The sequence below is a fragment of the Adelges cooleyi genome, unplaced genomic scaffold (assembly GCF_023614345.1).
Source record: "Adelges cooleyi isolate 19-005CV unplaced genomic scaffold, UGA_ACOO_1.1 ACOO_flye_CR_arks_rails_tigmint_CR_PRNA_376, whole genome shotgun sequence".
Taxonomy (NCBI): domain Eukaryota; kingdom Metazoa; phylum Arthropoda; class Insecta; order Hemiptera; family Adelgidae; genus Adelges; species Adelges cooleyi.
Window position 1 is genome coordinate 6,365,309 of NW_026096053.1, and position 21,507 is coordinate 6,386,815.

General features: G+C 34.6%; 2 protein-coding genes across 3 annotated transcripts; one reads left to right on the forward strand and one right to left on the reverse strand.

Moving 5' to 3' along the window:
- The first annotated feature begins 1,757 nt into the window (after positions 1-1,757).
- LOC126840243 (endoplasmic reticulum aminopeptidase 2-like) lies at positions 1,758-9,198 on the forward strand. Its single transcript, XM_050575864.1, has 17 exons — positions 1,758-1,896; positions 1,993-2,271; positions 2,831-3,019; positions 4,002-4,160; positions 4,236-4,342; positions 4,418-4,788; positions 6,221-6,338; positions 6,397-6,478; positions 6,670-6,748; positions 7,038-7,151; positions 7,244-7,466; positions 7,535-7,797; positions 7,862-8,055; positions 8,259-8,426; positions 8,501-8,647; positions 8,726-8,801; positions 8,878-9,198. Exons 2-17 carry the CDS (start codon positions 2,006-2,008, stop codon positions 9,082-9,084), a joined length of 2,763 nt encoding a protein of 920 aa, XP_050431821.1. The 5' UTR covers positions 1,758-1,896; positions 1,993-2,005; the 3' UTR covers positions 9,085-9,198.
- LOC126840242 (fatty acid synthase-like) lies at positions 9,132-19,770 on the reverse strand. Of its 2 annotated transcripts, none has more exons than XM_050575861.1 (29): positions 19,672-19,770; positions 19,036-19,219; positions 17,384-17,539; positions 16,917-17,288; positions 16,618-16,856; positions 16,311-16,544; positions 15,916-16,239; positions 15,628-15,861; positions 15,351-15,540; positions 15,052-15,278; positions 14,435-14,884; positions 14,225-14,329; positions 14,056-14,167; positions 13,722-13,982; positions 13,296-13,630; positions 13,095-13,235; positions 12,599-13,002; positions 12,333-12,521; positions 12,216-12,261; positions 11,969-12,145; positions 11,722-11,901; positions 11,449-11,647; positions 11,204-11,375; positions 10,772-11,123; positions 10,424-10,691; positions 10,074-10,348; positions 9,790-10,002; positions 9,580-9,729; positions 9,132-9,344 (listed from the first exon to the last, which is right to left on the reverse strand). In XM_050575861.1, the coding sequence occupies exons 2-29, from the start codon at positions 19,181-19,183 to the stop codon at positions 9,231-9,233; spliced, it is 6,267 nt and encodes a 2,088-aa protein (XP_050431818.1). In that variant the 5' UTR covers positions 19,184-19,219; positions 19,672-19,770; the 3' UTR covers positions 9,132-9,230. The 2 variants fall into 2 exon arrangements, with proteins under 2 accessions (XP_050431818.1, XP_050431819.1); XM_050575862.1 differs by lacking the exon at positions 19,672-19,770 and adding an exon at positions 19,588-19,606.
- Positions 19,771-21,507: the final 1,737 nt, after the last annotated feature.

Consider the following 21,507-nt stretch of genomic DNA (forward strand, 5'->3'; position numbering starts at 1 on the left):
TTTTCCCTGTACCCTTCAAATGTATTATAGGATGTTTTTTTAAAGATGTAGGTACATGTTATTTTGTTAATGTCATTTTATTGATTGAATTTGTATTTAAAATTTGTTCAATTTTTTTTTTTAGAAAATTAGTTGGTGTATATTTTTATGAAGGTATTAATAAAAAAAAGTATTTACCTAATATCATTTTTTTACAATTTTACATCATTAATTTGTGTTATAGTTAAGACTTTTTTGGAATTAAGAACATTTTTAATGATATTTTTAATATTAAATGTACACAATTTTAAACATTATTCGTATTTTTACTAAATTGTATACCTACTTTGAAATTTAATTTTAGCTAAGCAATAAGCTACAATTAAATAAAGCTAAAATGAATATATTGAATGACTAACATATGCAATAATATGAGTATGTTGTGTATAAATATTTTAAGATTGCATGCAGTTGGTTTTTAAGGAGTTTTGTATAGGCAATATTTAAGAAAAAAGTGGTTTTAATAAATTTCGATCATGTCAATTAATTAACCGGTTAATTTGTATAAGCTTCATGGTATTATTTTTAATTAAAATTATTTTGTCTATTGTAAAAACCATTTTAGTTAATATAAAATACATTTTTTGTTCCATCGCACAGGCTGAATCAGTGATTCGATAAGTAATCTGAAAACAGATTTGAATTCGTCATGAAGTTTACTTAAGATGGGTCTTGGTACTTTTTTGATATCTTATTCCTACTATGTATAAAACACGTTTGAATATTATATAAAATTTCAGATTTTAAAATTAAATTTGGAAAGGGTTAAAATTAAAAATTGATAAAAATACCCTGACTGATCATAAGTAAACTTCATGGCGAATTCAAATCTGTTTTTAGATAGCTTATCGGATCACTGGTTCAGTCTGTGCAATGGAATAAAAATAATGTGTTTTGACTGAAAAAACCTACCACATGCAATCCCCTCAATGAACAAACAACATAAAGAACGATAGTGTAAATAATATGACACATTGACACATGTTATAATTCGTGCACCTAATATTTTCATGTGTAACGTGAAGATACATGACTATTTTTTTACAAATATTTAAATATATTATAACAAAAGAAAAAAAAAGAAAAAGAAACGTTTCAGATTGTATATATATTATATATTTTAATAAATACCATTTCTTATCCAATCGTTTTGTCCGTGTTATAAATTAGAACGAATTGTCGCGCTTTTGACTATTGGTTATTATTATTAATAATAACAGTATAGATAGGGGCGAACTCAACGAGGTACCATGGCCAATGTTGTAGCTTCCGGCATTTATTTTTTAATGGGACATTGCTCTTCAGGCTCTTTTAATATTAATTTAAGTTCTCGCCGTTGTCGTTTTACTCACAATAAAATTCGTCGGCGAAAAACATGAGCGTGAATCATCTCGGTGCGCGGCTCGCGATTAATTTGTTAAACCATTGTAAATTACACCCATATAATAAACGACGTAGGTAAACCGTTTATGAGTCTTTTGTCGTCCAATAATGTCATTTTGCACCAGTGCATCAGTCGAATAAACATCCCGTTTAAAAATTCCACGCCGGTTTTGTTGATGAGGATGTAGGTAATAACAAATTCGGTACCTACCAATTATTGTCGTCGTCATTATTATTATTACTACTATTATTTCACACGTTCGGCCCTCGCCGGTACAGATTCATCTGCCCGAAGGCCGATGCCGTTAAGTGGAACGTTCGGGCGGGTCGAGTAATAAAAAAGTGCTCGATTCCACAACGTTCACCACAACCCGTTTATTCTGACCGCAAACGCCGAACTGCGACGACCTTTGAGACTGACTAGACAAAGGTGTACACACACATACATACATACATACAGACATTTTGTTTGGCGTACGTTACTATGTTATTGACTATGTCTTAATTAAAAATTATTCGGTCTAGAAATTAGCTCGTTTAACTGAACTTTTATTTTTTTCACATTCTTAGCGTTCGAATCGACATGGCCTTGTGGGGTTTCGCCGTTTTCCTGCTGCTGGCGTTGTCTCCAGCACAAAGTTCCATCGTTCCCGTGGGCTATCGTCTGGACTTGCACCCGTATCCGGGCGACGGCGTTTTTAAAGGTAAGGTGTCCGTGGAATTCATCAATCTCGGCAACAAGTCCGACTCGGTCGTTTTGGACGCTCACACGTCTCTCAATGTGGCCGAGCGCGAAGTCAAACTCACTCGTGTCCCGAGATTCGATTCGTCCAAAGCCGACAAAGAAACGTAAGTATAATATACAAGCATTGGTGTAAATAGGGATAGGCTTTGCTCCATCAAAATTCAACCAAGCCCCCTCAATTAAATCCTCCCCAAGAGAGTATGTTTATCTCCTGCCCCCTCCCAACGTATTTTAATTAATAACTTAAGTCCCCACATTTGGGCCATTTGCGCCTATTCATATAATGCAACATTTTTTATGAATATAACACGGAACACTTGTTATCGAAAAAAACGATTAAAACGATATGAGATGGTTTACATAAAATGTGACTTCTATCTTCTTATTCTTCTCGTTTACTGGCAACATTCGGTCGGTATCTCTTAGGGTGGCGCAGAATTTGTACATGAACTGAAACGGGATTGCTTCATATAATAATAGGGGTGGGTCAAATATTTTAAGGAAATTTTATAAAGGTATCGATGCTACTATAGCCCATAAGGTATTGTAAAATGGTTTACGGATGGTTTGTAGTCGTATAATATTTACACTTTGTTTGATTTAAAAAAAATATCTGACACGGCGCCACTGTGTCTCTAAATGGAATACCTTTGTTGTAAACAGTGCACTGATGATCGAAAAATTGGAAAGAAACAAAGACTTACACCAGATCAAAATTACTGCCAACGAAACGTTTTCGAGAAACTTTACATACAAGTTGGAATTGCAATTTGACGGCTCTTTGGGGAGCGACCCGACTAGTTCGTTTTACCAGTCGACATATTCGAATTCCAAACATTCGCCGCAGAAAAAGTAAGTACTGAAACGTTTGTAATATAGTAAGAAAATAATACATAAACAAAAATTACACAAATCAATGTCAAAACTCAAAGTATTTGAGTAACACCAATCTTGTAAAGTATTCAAATACCTAGTTTTTTTACACGATTATTTTTATAACTGCTAGTCGTTCTACCAATAAAAAAACAAATTATTTAGAACTATAATTCGAAATTAGTATTTATTTTTATTTTTCAATTTGATTGGAGTATTGTGCTTAAGAGTAAAAGTGTTGATAAACAATAAGGCCCCCTACTAGCTGCGATGCGATAAAATACGTTTATCTGTGAAAAACCAAGGGAGGGAATAACTTTTTTAGCTCTTCTCAATTTGCAGAAATCATTATCTATAACCCTGCAAATTCTATATCAATAGTCTGATAGTTGTGTAATATACGATTGAAGACCAGATAAATAATATTACAATACGCATTATTTAAAAAAATAACAAATAAACATTGAAAGGCTAGTGGAAAGTCCTCTTCCTATCATTCCACCCAACCCTGGAAAAAGCACGCCCTTGGACGAGAGGTTTTTTTTTAATAATTAGTATAATAATTGCGTGGTTTAATAACTTTCGGGCAAAATCATACTTTCTTCAAACTTTAACTTCAAATAAATAGGTACTAGTTTTGTAATTCGTAAGCACGTTACTCTGATTAGTGATATTCGATATACATTGACTTCATCTATAGTCTTATTTATTTGCTAAAGTTAGTTAAGACAGATACTAAAATACGGAAAAAATTACGTCGAGCTTTTAATATTAATTCTGTATACATAGGGTTGACAAGAATTGAGTTAAGGACTTGTTCTTACTATACTTGTTGTAAGAAGGCTTTGGTTGTGTACACACTGTCGATATAAATCAGGCTCTGCGCACAATAATTATCATAAGTTGATTATTTGACATTTTAATAACTGGCCCGACCGTTTCTGGTTAATTCATTTTACAGATGGTTCGTAGCTATGAATTTACAGAAAGGAGGTGGAGCTCATTACGTTTTTCCGTGCTTTCTAAATGCCAAAGAAAAGGCTTGGTACGCCCTTTCTATAGCGCACAAAGGGGACGTGCACGTACTAACGTCTATGCCATTGAACGATACGACCAACGTGTACGAATTCGACCATTTTTGATTTTGTTTGATAATTATTGTGACTTACATTTAATTGACTTTACTAATGTGCAGGACTTCGGAAGGCGTATGGGTTCGCGATCATTTCTCAATGTCACCTCCGATGGCCGTAAACTCCTTGGCCATGTTTCAATCAGACTTCAAACATCCTTCGATTGGCGGCAAGTTTATTTAAAATAACGCAAAATATCTTGCACATGGTTTAACCGTCGTCTATTTTAAACTGGTGTTTGTAGAAAACAGTTACTACAACGCTAAAATCGGCATTTGGGGCAGAGAGGATCTTCTGAGATCGCTGAGCTCGGCGCAAATGTTTCTCCCTTCCGTGTTAGAGGTTCTGGAAGAATATTTTGGCAGTCCGTTCCCTCTATCCCAAATCAATTTGGTCGCTCTTCCCGGATACACCGACGACAAGCCTATCGATGCCTGGGGTTTAATCATGTTTCGGGAGTACGACCTCACCAAAAAGCGGGACGATTTCTGGGTCGTCCATACTCTTGCTAAGTACCTGACGATGCAATGGACTGCTCATCTGACCACACCTGTGATCCCGACATCACTAACGTCAGCCATATCCAAATTTTTAGCCGATAAAGTAGCTTGGCAGGTAAAACGAAATCGAATTGGATAAACAATAGTGTTGGCCATTTCATCGCATATCGGATAAAAATCAGTTTTTTCAATTTTCATTTACCAATAATTTATACAAATATTTTTTATTTTATTTTGTGATGTACTTTATACAGATCATTATTTTGGTTTTACGCCATAATCTTCGTCTTATCCCATCCGAGTCCACTTTCCCCAGAAGTCTCTATCCATGGCCATTTCTTTATTCACTCCACAGACTTCCATATCTTTATATTTTTCACATCTAACCACTTTTCCTTCGGTCTACTCTCTACCGTGATCTCTTACTTGTTTTCCTATTTTACTTTCCTTTTTTCTTTAGACAACTCTCAAAACATTAGAATCTGTTATCTCTCACAAAAAGGGTGCATTTGTTCGAAAAAAAAAGTTTACAATAAAAATAAAATAATAACCATTAAATCCAGGCATTAAAACAAAAATATTAAATTTAGTTATTGGCTTTAACTTATAGGGTATTCAAAGTTTTTGGGTACTAAATGACATCGAGTTTCAATATTTTTTTTTTATTTATAGTTTCTACTATCTAAAATTTGTCAGTTATATATGGAACAAAGCGCCAAGTACAAACAAACGTTTGAAGCGACCCTCTAGGATTTTTTTAAAAATAATCTCAGCTTTCCGAATAAATATTGATTTATTTTTTCTATTAATGGAAAGTCATTAAAACTGAGTATATAAATTTCGTAGAAAAGTCGAAAAAACGGAAAAATATCTTACTTTTACACATAATTTTTTTAACTATTTTGATTATTGCGGTCGTTTTTTCGGCTTTTCTATGAAATTTCACCTTTTTTTTGTTTTTCTGAGATTTTTTTTATGGAGAATCCAACTTGAAATTTACACATTTTATGTAAGATTATCACAGATTTCTGAAAAAATATTAGAAAAATTTTGGGCAACTCAAAAAAACCGACTTTTTAAATTATAAACTCAATATAATAACTTTTTGTTATTAATATGGTTTGTTATTGGTTATTTTACATAAGAAACTCATTTTTAATAATTATTTTTGATGGTCGAAGACACTATAAAAAAACTTTTCAAGAAAAAAACTAAAAATACTTTTTACAACCATGGCTAAAATAATAGAAAAAATTAAAAAAAAATTGAGGACATCCAATAAGAGACATGCAGTGTAATTTCCAAAATCTGAGGAAGGTCGCCCCAAACGTTTGAGCGTCTTTGGCGCTTTGACCGATGTACATTACTAAAACATCTGCTTGATATCATTTTAATTATTTAAAAATTAATTTTCAAAAAACTTATAACCGGATGATCAGGATTTATCGGTTAGGCTAGGAATTTTTGAAAAATCCTAATTTATAGCCTATAACTAATAAACAATAATAATAGAGAAACACCATAGAGATATGTCAATTATATTTCAGCTTGAAAAACCGGTGTTTAACTCGTACGTGAACGATATGTATGGGATGTACCTGGAGTTCGATAAGCCAGGAATTACGGAAGTTAAGTCCCAAATGGAAGCTTTGAATGCTACAAAAAGTAAATACCCGTGTATTGCGACAATCCATACTAAGTAAAAAAATATAATCGTTTTCAGTTCAATTCGTTTTGGAGATGTTAGAACACGTGTATGGACCGGAATCGTTTAGATATACCATGCAGTATTTTTTGGATAAAAAGTATGTTTTTTGTTATTGGTAATTGTAAATGTCGTTGCTTTTTATGTGAATCCATAATAATTATTAATAATCTCAATACTTGCCAAACAAAACGTAAAACATTAAATAATTGTACGTTTCGCGTACTTAGTCAACTTTTCCAAATTTTCCTACTGTATAATAAAGTGTACATTTTTTATTATATTCTAAAGAAAACATCAATATTTTACGGAAGCGGATTTGTGGTCTTCATTGACCGATAAGGCATACGATTCGAATGTATTGACCATGGTAAGTACTATAAACATGTATTTCAAGTGGTGCAGGACTCTAAAACTTAACATATTATTATGAATACCCGCACATCGTTTAAAGTCCAAATGTTTATTAACATAAACATTTAATGTTTTTATTAAAATTTGTAATATAATTCGTTCAACTAATAAAATAAAATATACCTAATCTTTAATTTACGTCCGGTTTATTTTACAAGTACCCTATCAAGATTTAAGGTAGTGAAATTTTAATTTGTTCGACGTTTTTGAAAGTGGAACTTTAATATTATTGTTAATGTTTCAAGGGAACATCTCCAGTTAGTATCGAACAAGTAGTTTCTCCATGGTTGCAGACAGATCGACTCCCGGTTGTCACGTTTAGAAGAAATTATAAAAACACCACTGTCCAGATTATGCAAGTAATAACATACGGTTAATTTGATAAAATTAAATTTGGTTTGTACATTGTTCTAAACATTTCTTACTGCTTTGTCTAATGACAAATTTGCAGGAACCATTTGTGTTGAAAGACGACGAAGACGACGTCTCGTCTCCGGCCAAAGTAACAAAAACTCATACATGGTGGATTCCTAACATTGTCGTTTCTCAGACCAATTTTACCGTATCAACAGACGACATAACTTGGTTGAAGCCTTTGTCGAGTCAGGAAATAGACTTAAAGCGATACAACTTTACTAACAACCAATTCATTCTATTCAACCCCGGTAGCTTAGGTAAGGCAACGAAACGAAAAGTAATGTCTGTAGAATAAGCACTATCACCTCTTGTGTTTTAATTTCAGGACCGTTTATCGTTAACTACGACCTCAAAAATTGGGAACTAATATCTCAATATCCCAGACGGTTTCCCGTCAAGATCCGTCAACAGCTGATACATGACTCTCTATCTCTCAGCCTATCCGGTCGCCTGTGTTACGTGTACGCCTTTAACGTGAGCAAAATCATCGAGCAAGAACCCGAACCGGCCGTGTGGAAGATTTACATCGGATTAGCCACAAGACTGAGAAGCAAGTTCCAGGGCACATCGGTGGCTCCTAAATACGACGTAAGCGTTTTAAAAAAATGGGTATAACGTTTTCTTTAACGTCAACGCCGGGGTTTTATTTCAGTTATATCTGAAAAAAATGCTGAAATCCGTCAACGCCGCCTTGGAACAACCGGAGAGAGGAGAATCGACCTGGAAGGCGCAATTCCGGGCCGAGAACAAGCGGCTTTTATGCGAGACCGGACACCCTAAATGTTTGATGGAAGCCCGTGTAATGCAGTCCAGGTTGAACATGTCTAACCCCGACGAAGATAAAATGTACGTTGTTTGCTCAAGTCATAAGCTTTCCAGAGTTGGCAAAAGAAAAAACACTAGCCAAGCAAATGTTTAATAATTTACCCCAAAATATGAATATCTGAATACTTAAAAAAACCTTAATGTGCTTAAAAAAAAACAGGGTTATTGCCAACTCTTGTTTTACACTAATTTCGTGTTTATAACTATTTCGCGGTAATATACAGATTTTTGGACAACTACTTGTGCATCCTGCTCGGATTCGGTACGCTTGACGAATGGGAATTCGGATTGCATAGGATTATGTACTACCCAAAAAACAAGTCACAGACAGAGAGATTGTTCATTTTCAGATCTTTGGCAAGCTGCCCGAAAAACGAAACGAAATTCGTCAGGTAAACTTATTTTTAATTGTTTGAAATCAAACAAATAAATTCATTTTCAACGGGTTTTTGTTTTGTTAAAAAAGAATGTTGAATTTGACGTTGATGAACGACGATCGTAAGTTTAGCGAAGAAGATATCCTGACAATGTTGACAGTCATGAGCACAGTATCTTTAGGACACGAGACTATGTTTAACTTTATGATGAAAAACTTCGAGTACTTGAGCACTAAGTAAGAGTGTATATACGTGTGCTCGAATAGATAGTATAGCTGTAGCGATGTTAAAATGTTTTATTGTTGTATGCACAGGCTGGAGAAAAACGTTTGGGAATACTTTGTGAAAACTTCGTTTAGCCACTTTAGGACGGAAGAAGGACTCGATAAGGTTATTATGCAATACCCGAGCCCCAATAGACGTATGTTGTACAACTTTGAGAATATTTTTGCTTATGCTCTTGCAGGCTAACGAGTTTTATCAACGAAACAAGCGTCATTTTGTGTCCGTCGACGTTATCGTGAAGGACGGATTGGAAAAAGCCAGGATTCAAGTGGAATGGGTGAAGAAACATCTGAGTCCATTGGACGCCTGGTTGACAAACGCCCTACAAGAACCGTGGATTCCCCACGAGTTCAATTTCAGAGATGTGCCATCGTTCTTAGCCGGGTGAAAAAGAAAAAAAGAAAAAGAGTATAATTTTATTGAACATCATCACATAATAAATATAATTTCATATTTGTATACGTTCTTATGATATAAATTTTAATAAACGCTTTTAGAAAGTAAAATATTTTACAACATATATACTACGACGGATTACCATTTGAATGATGCGTTTTCGTTTATTATAGTAGCTATTTCCAAACTTCCGATGAAATCCTTGTACGATGATTGTTTAGAAATATGTACAGTGAGTTTGCCCGAGTGTTGCTAAAAAAAACCAATGTATTAATGAGAATGTCAGAATTCAGTGGTGGCAATGTACTTATATTTTTTGGAGTGCTGAACCACCGTAATTGCAAAAATAGACCACCACCCTCATAGGCATCATATTATAAAAAACCTTATGGGACTCTGATAATTGTAGGGGGTACTCTTTTCACTGTATCATAGTCGCTACTGTTCCAGATCAACAGTTTAAAAAAAACAGTGTAATTATACATACTTTTTCGAAGTTGACACACGTATCTAATATATCTGCGGCGGATGGTCGTGCAATGATCGTGTCGGCCGCCAATTGCGTGTCGTTGGGGACGAAGTCTCTTATTGCGGTTAGTTGATTTTTCAGCACGTCCTCCGAGTAAGCCACATCTCCCTAAAAATCATTGACCCGGGTAAAAATAAAGTATAACTAATAATATTAAACGGGTTCTACCTCTTTCTGGGCAAATTGGTCTAGGACACTGAAACCCGCTTTGTCTAACAGTTTCAATCGTTTTTCGTTGTCGTACGGAGTGCCATCCAACAATATCAGGTTGACAGTGTCGCCAAAACCCTCGATTATCTTTGTTAGTTCCACGGCGACGTTTCCGCCCCAAGTCTCACCGATAATTGTGAACGGTCCTTGGGGCTGGATTTGTTTCAAAGGCTATAAACAGAAAAGGTACATACTTTGCCAATTGTCACGAATTGGAGATATGCTTGAGGACTTTTTTTTACCCATAATAAGCTGAGGGCCGCGTTTTCAATAGTGTTAACGTACGGCGGGAACATGGCACAGAACACGGGGTGCATGATTTTACTTATTAGCGGTTGTATTCTTTTGATTCCCAATCCAGGTATTATGAATACTGGCAGCAGACTATTCTTGTCGGTATGCTGTAACCCTTTGGATATGCACTTTTCAAACTTGGGATAATCCGGTAAGTTTTTGTTGAGATCGAGGAGTTCGGCGATCGAGTTGGGTAAAAATTCAGTCAAGTCGTTAACGTTCACTGTACAAAAACGAATGTAACAATGTAATATAATATGAACTTATGTGATCTCGGCATAGTCTTTGACGAACTAACCGTCTTTGAGTTGAACGTCCGGTGAATTGCTGACAATAACTGCTACGGGCTTAGGATCGTCTGTAGATTCAATTAGGTCATTCATACAATTAAAAACGGCTTCTGGTCTGCGTAAGAACTTATCGCATTGCAAGTTAATACATTTTGAATTGGTATCATTTCTCGACTCGCAAACTTCGGTAGCATCGCTTTGCATGCTCACAAAGTACTTCAAGTCGGGTACAATATGTTTACAAGCGCTATCGACGTTTTTCAGTTTTTCTTTGCTCTATATAAAAAAAAAAGGCGCAACAAATAGATTAAAAATACTATACTTGTATTTATTTACTTTGAGAACGCTAACTTTACCGTTTCTATACAAAATACTGCAGCGATTTTTGAGTAGGACGTAAGATCTCGTAATAATCGTTCTCCTTCTTTGGGCGCGTTGAATCTTTCGGCCGATGTCATGATGAACGATACGTCGGGGTGTTGTTGGATTAACGAATAAATGGTTCTTTGGTTTCTTCTCATCACCGCCGCGGTCCCGTCAATAACGAATATCAGTCTTTTGACTTCTTGGCGCAGCAGCCAGGTCACGGTTTTTAGCCACAGGTTCGATGTAGATCCCATAACGATATAGGATTTATCTTTTTCCACGAACATTTGATCTTGATAGTTTGACGGGATCGACAATGCAGATTCTCTCGTAGTTGTATTACTTTTTAAATGATAAATAATATTTTACTTATTATAATACTGTACGAATATAAACAGACGTATTAAGAGGTTTTAACTCACCTGTTTTCGAGGTCCACGGAACTTGGTTCATTCAATTTGCACACTACACCGTCTACAATACCTTTATTGACGAGCTCCTTGAGATGGGTTTTTATTTCGTCCGGAGAATTGACTACGTGCATCAAGTCTTTGGCCCCATACATTGCAATGTTTTTTAAAAACAGTCCCATACCTGTCGAAATTAACACTTAGTATCAACGATTTCCTTGGCGATATTCTATCATTAATTCTAACTGAATTCATACCAAATTTAGTATGAGCTGTTATATCCTGTTCGCCAATGTGTACAAATACTCCAAATTTCTTAACGCATCTCATCGAAGCGCTTAAGTATTTACTAGGCACAGAACTGATTACCATTCTACATCCCTTATAATTGGTCAGACTTAAAAGTTGGACCTCGAATCTGTTGTTATTCAATTCGAGAATTTTATCAACGGACAGCTAATGATAAACAGTTAAAGCGATATTTTTATCCATCCAACTTACAGGTAAAATTATTTTATATTACTATTTACCTGAGGGAAAAATTCTTGCACAAATTTAGTTTGCTCCCTATTGTAAGTAGAAACGAATAACTTACAGCCATAACTTAAAGCTACCCTGATAAATGCTTGTCCAATAGGCGAGCTCGCATCGTGCACAAATATTGTGTTTCCAGATTTGACGCGAGCGAGAATGACCAAATAGTAGTAGGCCTAAAAAATTATAAATTCATTATTATTAATATTATAGGTTTTCGTTTAAAAAGCAAAACAAATTTACCATTGAATAAATGGTCGGTAATTTTACAGCTTCTTCCATAGACCATTCGGGTCTAACATACCATTTAAGTACGTCATCGATTTCGAAATGTTTTGATTTAGAAGAATACTTTAAAATTCCCATCACATTCTTTCCGTCTTTGTCAATTCCTGAATATTGAGTGCATTCTTCCTCGTCCTGTAATTTTGCAATGTAAATAAAAATAGTTAAAAGTTATTATTTCTAATGAGTGTTAATTTTGGCTCACAATTTTTTCATTTTTCAAGATTCCTATATACTTCACTGATAACTCACTGAAAAAAATGTAAGTTCTATAAAATGCAAATCAATTAAACTATAAACATGTTATTTATAGTAAACTAACCTGAGTTTAGAGATACTATGTTCAATATTTTTCGAACAAGTGATTGGTTTTTTTGTACATGGAAGCACAATATAACTACCCCAAGTCTCCCCTCTTAGAATATTTTGTCTTAAGCCTTTAAATAACTGTTCTCTAAAGAAGCCGTTCGTTAAGTCAAATATAGGTGCACTTTTGGAAAGAATAATATATCTGGAAAACATTTTTTTTCGTTTTAGAGAAAAATCTATTAAGCCTACCCGAGTTATTATTGTTTTGAATAAATAAACCTGAAATAAGACGCATTGTTCATCTCCTCAATTTCATTGACTACTTTGATGGGACATTCTGAATCAATTTTTACTAAGACTATCGGCATATTAGAAGTTAGAAATTTTAGCCCCTGTTGCATACATTCTTTCCAAGAACTATGTTTTGTGGACACTTCCATGATCTGATTTGGTAGTGTAACACTCGGTGTTATAAGATGATAAACGGAATCTTGGTATTCTTTCTGAATAACGGTTGTATATTCTTCGTCGACAGTTGTACTTTTCTCTAAAACAAATACTCTCCCAAGACACTTCTTAATGTCTTGTTTTAGATCATTATTTAAGTGTTCAGTAATCAATAAAATAACATCACTTTGTGTCAAGTTTTCTAATAAGGAATGCGTGTAGTCATCAATATCTTTCTAATGAAAAACAAAAATAAACAGTAAAATAAAAACTAGCAACAATAAATATTAATAATTATTTGTTTATGACAATGTCGTTTGTAGGCTACCTTTAAGTATGGCTGAATTTCATACAGTTTGCGGAGAAACACAGTAAATTTAGCATCGTATAGTTTTATTTTCAGGTTCATATTGGAACGTTTCGAATCTTTTACTATTTGCAGACAAGCACTGAGCAGTTGAATGAAATTCTATACAGAACATAATATTATGACATTTTTGATAATAACAACAGATATTACCGTTTTTACCTGAATATTTGGGTTAGGTTGGCTAACAAATTGAACTTTTTGAATTTGTAAATCTAAGACCGGTGGACAAATATTTTGAAAAACAGAAGTTTTCAAACACTCAAGCTCCAATCCGGGTCCTCGAATGACGTTTGTTCGGAAGTTGAACGTTACAAAAACCATAGATCCTGCCGAAGTCGTTGACATTTTTTCTTTGTCGATAATAAGACTCCTAAACCAGGACGGTAGCAAAGGGTTTGTATTGGACGATTCGTGATCAGCAAACATTTTAAGTTGCATCATGGTGTTTAAATTCAAGTTCAAATCGTTTGACCATATGACTTTAGCGATATAACCTAAAAACTTGTAAATCATTTAGTCGTGCATTCATAAAACAGACATAAATATAGTGTACTAAGAAAATTGTTTTAAAAAAAAACTGAATACCTGTGTTTTGAACTAGAATTTTCTGAATAGTGTTGTATGGAGCCGAAATGGCAATACCGTTTTCAGCGAGTGTCCCGTACACCTCATTGTCGTACACCCATTCGGTTTCATTGTCTACTTCATAAACAGTCGGTGGTTCTGGGCTTATTAAATGATTCTCGTCGTGTAAGTATATGTCTCCAGTCATTAAAACATCTCGCGATGAAATCACTTCGAATAAACCGGATTCGATTTGAATTTGACTGTAAAAACCTTTGGATTCTGCAATAGTACATTAATAATTGTATTGGAGTATTTATTATTCAAAATATAATCTAGATTTAGGTATATCAACCATTTGCCGAAACCACTAAAGGGGTGTGGACGAAAATGTTTTCAAAAACTGTTTGACACGATTTCGAAACCAAGTCCGGTTGTTTTTTTTCCAACGAATGCAGCACTTCTGTCTAAAACAACAAAATATGCTTAATGTATGGTACACAGTCTTGTTTCGGTTTACATACGACAAGAAACGACATGGGCACTACGGCTGAATCGTTGATTTTATGCCCCAATAGATGTCTCGATTGCTTGTCTCTCAAGCACATGTACACATAGTCTAAGTCGAACTGAAACGATATATTAATATTACAGTGTGTACAGCACACTCGTGGGCACAGAGTATCTGATGGTAAAAACTAAAGACATATATTTTTTATGTTGTTAGCTCTTACAGGATCGTAATGTGTGTTGATTGGCCAAGTCTCTTCGTGATTCCACGAGACGAGAGGTGCCAAACTAGGAGTACATCTTGAAACTGGGTATTCCGGTTGAGGATAAATTGAATTTAGGTTTACTTGAAGTCCGCTAGTGTATAGCTCACCGATGGCGTTTAAGAAGTGTTTCAGTGGACTTTTACTTCCCCGTTTAGCTAGTGAAACGACTTTACACGAGCTGTCTAATTCGGACTTGAGAATCCCTTGGAAGAGTCCGTGAGGAGCTATTTCGATTACAACAACGTTTTTCGGCACTTTCTGTATTGCTTCGGCAAACAAAACGGGACTTTTAAAGTTGTTCGCGTGATATTCTCCACGATTCCATTGTGCTAAGTCACTATTCCATTTGGACTCCGGTACCGACGTCGATATCCACTTGGACGACCTGCGCGTTGGGTTCGGTACAGTCTAAAATCAGGTTAGGTGTAGCTTAGTGTAGTATGTGCATTTTTATTAGAGTCGTTTAATTTAACTCGAAGTTTATTCTATTTCTCTGGGACAGTTATTTGAACTCGAAAAATATGTACATAATTTGAAAAAAAAGAAAAATATTACCAAAAAAAAAAAGGAATTACTTTATTGATAAATTTTTTTACGAACTCTGCCTGTCGTTTCACCATCCTCGAGTGATATGCAATACCGTTTGAGTTCACTTCTCTTACAAATACATTTCTTTTTTTTAGTATTTCAATGTAGTCTTCCACGTCTTTTCGCGGGCCAGATATAGTTACGTTTTCTTTAGAATTATGACACCCTATATCAATACTAGGCGGCAAATCAATTAAATCATTGTAGCTTAAACCTAAATAAACAAGCCGGGTGTTATGATTATTTTGAACGTTATTTTTTTTATATTTAATTCAATCACACTTACCTACCGCTGCCATCAATCCTTCGGATGGTTTTAAAAATTCTGCTACTTTCCCTCTTGCGAAAGCAGCCATCAAGGCACCATATGAATCAAAACAACCATCGGCGTATGCACATCCGTTTTCCCCTAGTGAATGACCAAACATACCGTCCGGATGAATGCCAAGCTCTGCCAATACATCTACAAACGCTATCTAAATATAACAAAATATCCAAAATAATCTAAAATTTTCTAATAATAAACTTATTGATTATTAAAAATACATTTGTTTATTACTTACATGCATGGTTGCAATAGCTAAGAACGATACTACAGGCTTTGATTTAAGGACTTCGGGATCAGGGTTTGTTAATATATCAACAATGTCGAATCCGATTGGCTTGAGGAATTTATCACACCGATTCACACTTGCGGCAAAGCGCGGTATTTCCATTAGATCAGATGCCATACCTGGCCATTGAGATCCCATGCCACCAAAAACGAACCATACTGGTCGGTTAATTTGTCCGTTTTCCTAAAACAAATGCATTGTAAAATAATTGGTAGAACAACCTCGTTTGAAACTTACTTCTAAGCCAAATGATGGTGCAGCTTTCGTGTCTAATGTTACATAACCTCTATTGAAATGACCAACAATGTTTTCCCTAAAAACGTTTTGAATAAGTCCCAAGTACTCATCGTCTCTAGGCATTGATTTAACTATATCAATTGCTTCGGCGAGTCCTTTTGCAGTTCTAGATGAGAGCAGAACTAGTCTTTGACTATTTCCCAATTGACAATTATTTTTGGCTTTAGGATTTTGCTTAAGCAAAACATGACCAATGGATGACGGCAAACCTAAGCTAGTAGTGGCGACATAAGGCCCATCTAATTTTGTTGGTTCGGTAACTACCTGTGATATTAATTATTAATTTTGTTTTAAAAACGTGATAAGGTCCCTAGTAAAATCACACACTTCGTTACCTTCATTTTTCTTTTTTTCAAGGCGTTAATTTTCTGATTAGGTAATTGGAAATTTATGTTGGGCGGTATTATACCGGAATCCAACGCTATTAGAGCCTTTACTACTGAAATCAAACTAGACGCTCCCTCAGAATGTCCCAAGTTGCTTTTAACGGAACCTATTGGTAAAGGCGTTGTTCTATTGTCGATGCAAAATATTTCAGATGCCGCGTTGAGTTCTTTTTCTTCATAATACTAAAAATCAACAAAATGTATTCAGGCATGATATTCGGTCAACATATTATGATGACCGGCTGGCTAGGGATACCTTGCAACCAGATCCATCGGCCTCTAAATAAGAAACGTCCTCCGGCGATACTCTACAGCTATTGTAAAAGTCTTGATAAAAGTCTCTCAATGAATCTTCAGTAGGTTTGACGAGATTCAAAGCTTTCTCCATGCAAACGCGAGAACCGGCGTGTACGACTGTTCCATAAGAACGCAGTGCTTCGGTAGAACGTTGCAGGAATAACACAACAACTCCTTCGCTCCGGCCGTACCCGTTAGCTATACAAACATCCACCCAAAATGTTATGGTTGCCGATAAAAAGAATTGTTAGAGTTTACCGTTTTCGTCGAAAGACCTGCAAATGCCATCGTCACTAAGTCTGTCCAATCCCATCCAGTGTTTCGCCATGTCCGGATACCATATAATATTAGTCACTCCGACGAGGGCCGACTTCACTCTACCTTTTGCCACGTCTTCGACAGCCTGTCTTAAGATTTCTATACCACCGATAAAGGACGAATCTATCGTAAAACTAGGACCGTTTAAGTTTAGAATGTTGGAAACGCGATTGGCCAGCAGTGCTCTGACGTGTGCTAGAAGCCAAAATGGAGTGGTGAGTTTTCCGTCACATCCGACCGCCTCGCTGTCACTGACGCACGAAGCTGTGTATACTGAAGTCATTGATCCATTCAAGCTTTTCGGATTCAGTCCTCGTCAGGGGATTAGACAAACAAGAAATAGTTAATTATTTTAATTCAATAATGCTAACTATAAAAATAACGATGGTTCTAAAAACTTAAAATACCTGCGTCAATAACAGCTTCAAAACTTCTTTCTATCAGAACTCTGGTCAACGGATCCATCTGTTTCACTATTCTCGAATTGATACCTATGAATGTATCGTCTAATTTTTGCGCAACGGAGACTTTACCCGTAGCCGTTGGAACTCCTGGCCAATCATCTGAAATTATTAAAATGGGGTTAGGATTCAATTTCAGTATGCAAACAAACGTATTAACTACAATATATCTTATTTTATATAAAATAATAAAAGCTGAATTAAATGACGATGTAAAAGACATGGAAGTGTGTGTAGTAGATAGACAAATCGTAGGTTTAGGAAAAAACCTAGTTATTTTCTCCGCTGTACGGAATAAACATTTAACCTTGGATATACCATCTCTTATCTCTTATTAATAATTTCTTATCAGGTATCTCTTATCTATATTTTCTTATCATTTATCTCTTATCTATAATTCCTTATCACTTATCTACAATTTCACATAATTTATCTCTTATCTATAATCTCTGATATCTTATCAGTTATCACCAATCGCTTATCACTTATTTTTAATCTCTTATCTCTAAATGAATGTAAAAGTGTAACGCGAAAATGGCGACAAGAAATTTCTTGTATCCAGTCCAATAATATATCCATATTAAAAGAGTTTTATAATTAAAATGATGAGAGCTAAAAGAGAACAAATGGTATTTCCTCCCTCAAAAACGTGTTTTGTTCTTACAGAATATATTATTAAAAAATTTTTTTTTCTCTGTCTTTGTTTTACAAATTTTCCTCTATTTTAAAAGAAAATAATCAACATCGACAATAAGATCACCTAACTGTAAAAACCCAATGTAATTTTAAATGCCATGTAAGTTATAATTTATTATTTACTCACCTGTAAAATATTTTATAAATCATTTATACCAACACTTTTAGTTCTCATCACTTCAATTAGCAATATATCGGTATTCCTTTTTTTGGGGCTCAGATTAAGTACGGGTACAAAACACATTTTACTCTCTAACTAAAAAAAAGTAATCTAAAATAATCCAATTCTGGGAAACATTTGATTTTGAAAAAAATATTTTTTTAAGGTCTTTCAGTGAGTAAAATTTGATAAGGGCTCTTGGGTTTTAAACCACATTTTATTTAGTATTACATCGTGATACTGGTGATGATATTACGTATTTTACTGTGTATCTTTTTTAACCAATAATTATTCAAACCTATTTTTTTGTAAAACATTTTCGCTATAATTGCTGAATTTTAAGTAATGTACACAAATGTTGAGTAATTGAGATTATTAGTTTAAGAAATTTTGTTTGAGGAATATGTAAACATCGCTCATCCGAAAATAGAAATACTAATATTAATACTATTTTATTCTATGTCCACAAAATAGTGAAGGGCAAAAGGAATTTTGGAATAGAAGGAAATTTAAAGATAAAGAGAACTAGGAAAGATGTTCTAAATTATTTTTTATCATTATTAAATAAAATTGTTTTAGAGAATCAAATTTACTGATTTTTGTAATAATTGTTTCTTAAGATCATTATGTAAACCATTCAAATAAAATAATAATTATAATAATAATAAAGCAATAATTAGTTATCTAATAGAAACTATTTTTTTACTTGGAAATATATAAAAATAATATTTGAATTATATACTTTTGTTCCATCTGCAATCGTTAGACGTAACCATGTTGACTTTGTTAAATAAATTGGTTTTGAGCTCTTCTATGTTTTCAGACTTGGGAAATTTACCGCCCACGCCGGAGATGACGACTTCGAAGGAATCTTCTTTATTCTTGTCCATTTTTGCGATTGATGAGTACAGCGCGTCAAATTTAAACTGTTTTATAACAATTAAAAAAATATATATTGTACACTGAAAACTGACTGCACTTCACGCTCGCAGAAACGACCGACGGAAAGGAACATGAAAATACGACATGAGCGCATTGACAGTTAGTAGGGCGCACCTGATTAACAATGCTAACGAATGAGTTCAATAATAAAGCGATGGACAGCGTAATACGGTTCGGTGTGTGTGTATGTATAGCTATTATCCCCTAAAAATGGAAATGAACCGTTTACAAGCTGGAATTTAAAAAGGTCAAGGAATCAAACCGATAACGGAGGAAAACACAAGCGTTTCTTATTGAAAAAAAAAATAATTAACAAGTCAACTATTTATGTGTACCTTAATATAGGCATTACCTCTTTACCTCGTTGGTACTTAATGGAAATTTATTTCAAATGCGTCATTGTGAGGGTTAACAATTATTAATACCGAATGCTTACAGTATTAGTTATGAAGTCTGGCGGGTTTTTATGGGTTTTCTATTTGATTTAATTGATGTTCCACTGAAACAGCGTCGATCACTACCTACAATTACCGCGTGAGGTCAATTTCACAATAATAATTGTTACTATTTATACCATAACTGAGTGACATTGTTGCAGGATGTACGACGGTTCTCGTACGACGCGTGTCGTATATTATATAAATATATGCAAACCGTATAATTATAATAATGCTATACGCCGTCATGGGTTTACCTAAGCGCTTAACTAAATCATAAATAATATATTGCTTTAACAAAACATCTCTAAGGGTTTTTGCAAATTCGTTGCGCACGAGATGTAAAACAGCTAGAATATTATTACAATAGTAATACAATATTATACAAGTTGATTTTTCTTTTTACCGTCCCGTCATCGATATCCTGTTACCGGTGTATACATAAATCCCTGGCACGCATTGCACTCAAAATAATATACACAACACGGTACGGTAGAAACACACACCCAGGACCACGGCTAAGGCAATAGGGACGGTTTGTAATAGGTTTTTACCAGCGTTAATGAATTAGCAAACACGCAACCTTTTAAGTGGTCCAGCCCTCGAAGCTCGCCCCGGCATTAGTGCGGTTGCTGTGCTGTTAGTCGTGGCTGTTATTAATATTATGATGATTATTACCGTCACTATTATTACGTGTTGTGATTAATAACCCGGCATCCGACTAACGGTGTGAATAAACACGTTGCGTATCACCTGCGGTTCACATTGACTAATAACCGACTATTAAGGGATCTCGCCTCCGCCGGCGCACGGGTAGACCGCGTGTACAATGCACAGCCGTCACCAGACAGGGACCGTAATGGTAAAAAATATATTATTAAAAAAAACGGCCGGTATAAAAAATAAAAACCTTATTGTAATAAAAGATCTGGAACATAACTCACCGGGCTAGAACTATATTGTGTAGATACATTTTGAAATTCCAACATTGGTTAACCAGTAGAAAATACCGTTTCGTTAAAACGAAAAAAATGTTTCCACTATATAAAGCAATATAGTCGAAGCTCAGAAGTGGGCGCTGATACAAAATCTTGGTTCATCCATAAATTATAGTGCACATACAAAATCACATATTGATAAAAATGTATGTATTTATCAGTTACGTACAAAATAATTATAACTTTTATGATAATATGCATAATTAATCAATTTAATATAACTCAGACTTACTTGTTAAGACACTTGGACCAATTATTATAATTTGATAATTTTGATCGTCTCTATCGACACATCAAAAACCATCAGGTCTATAATCATTCAAACAGTTTCGAATCATTTTCAACAAATAATAATAGTTAAGTAAAACCAGCTGTCTTAGACTTAGAATTGCAAGATACCAAAATAAATTTCCATATGTACAGTATTCTTGTTTACTTGAGTCCGTCTTAAACAGGTCTTGGTGCATTACCGTTATTCCATTTTGTTTTACCAAAAATTACTATAAATCGTGTCATCTTGAAAAAATACGAGTATATTATACGTTAAGTATATTATGGTTGGACGAAACAGTAAAAACTAATAGTAGTATTAAAAACTAAGAAAAATACGGGTATTATACAAATTTCAATTAATTTCCCAGCAAGACCAGTCGGAAGGGGGTTTTAATGTTTGTATCAAATAAAAATGAATTCATAATTTTATTATTTATAAAAATAACATTTTTCTATATTGCATTGGCGCAAACAAGAGTTGGAGAGTGGGATGTTACTTTATAAGGGTAATTCTAAAGTTAAGTTAGGACTGGAACATGTCGAAGTACGACGAAGGTATTTTTA

What these genes read in the sequence shown, in the direction of transcription:
- LOC126840243 (XM_050575864.1), top strand. Translation starts at nt 2,006, where the DNA reads ATGGCCTTGTGGGGTTTCGCCGTTTTCCTGCTGCTGGCGTTGTCTCCA. An exon ending in CGGTGGCTCCTAAATACGAC is followed by an intron (nt 7,798 to 7,861) that starts GTAAGCGTTTTA and finishes GTTTTATTTCAG; the next exon opens with TTATATCTGAAAAAAATGCT. An exon ending in AACCCCGACGAAGATAAAAT is followed by an intron (nt 8,056 to 8,258) that starts GTACGTTGTTTG and finishes GGTAATATACAG; the next exon opens with ATTTTTGGACAACTACTTGT.
- LOC126840242 (XM_050575861.1), bottom strand. Translation starts at nt 19,183, where the DNA reads ATGGACAAGAATAAAGAAGATTCCTTCGAAGTCGTCATCTCCGGCGTG. An exon ending in AGGATTGATGGCAGCGGTAG is followed by an intron (nt 15,279 to 15,350) that starts GTAAGTGTGATT and finishes TTGTTTATTTAG; the next exon opens with GTTTAAGCTACAATGATTTA. An exon ending in AAATTCAGCCATACTTAAAG is followed by an intron (nt 13,003 to 13,094) that starts GTAGCCTACAAA and finishes GTTTTTCATTAG; the next exon opens with AAAGATATTGATGACTACAC.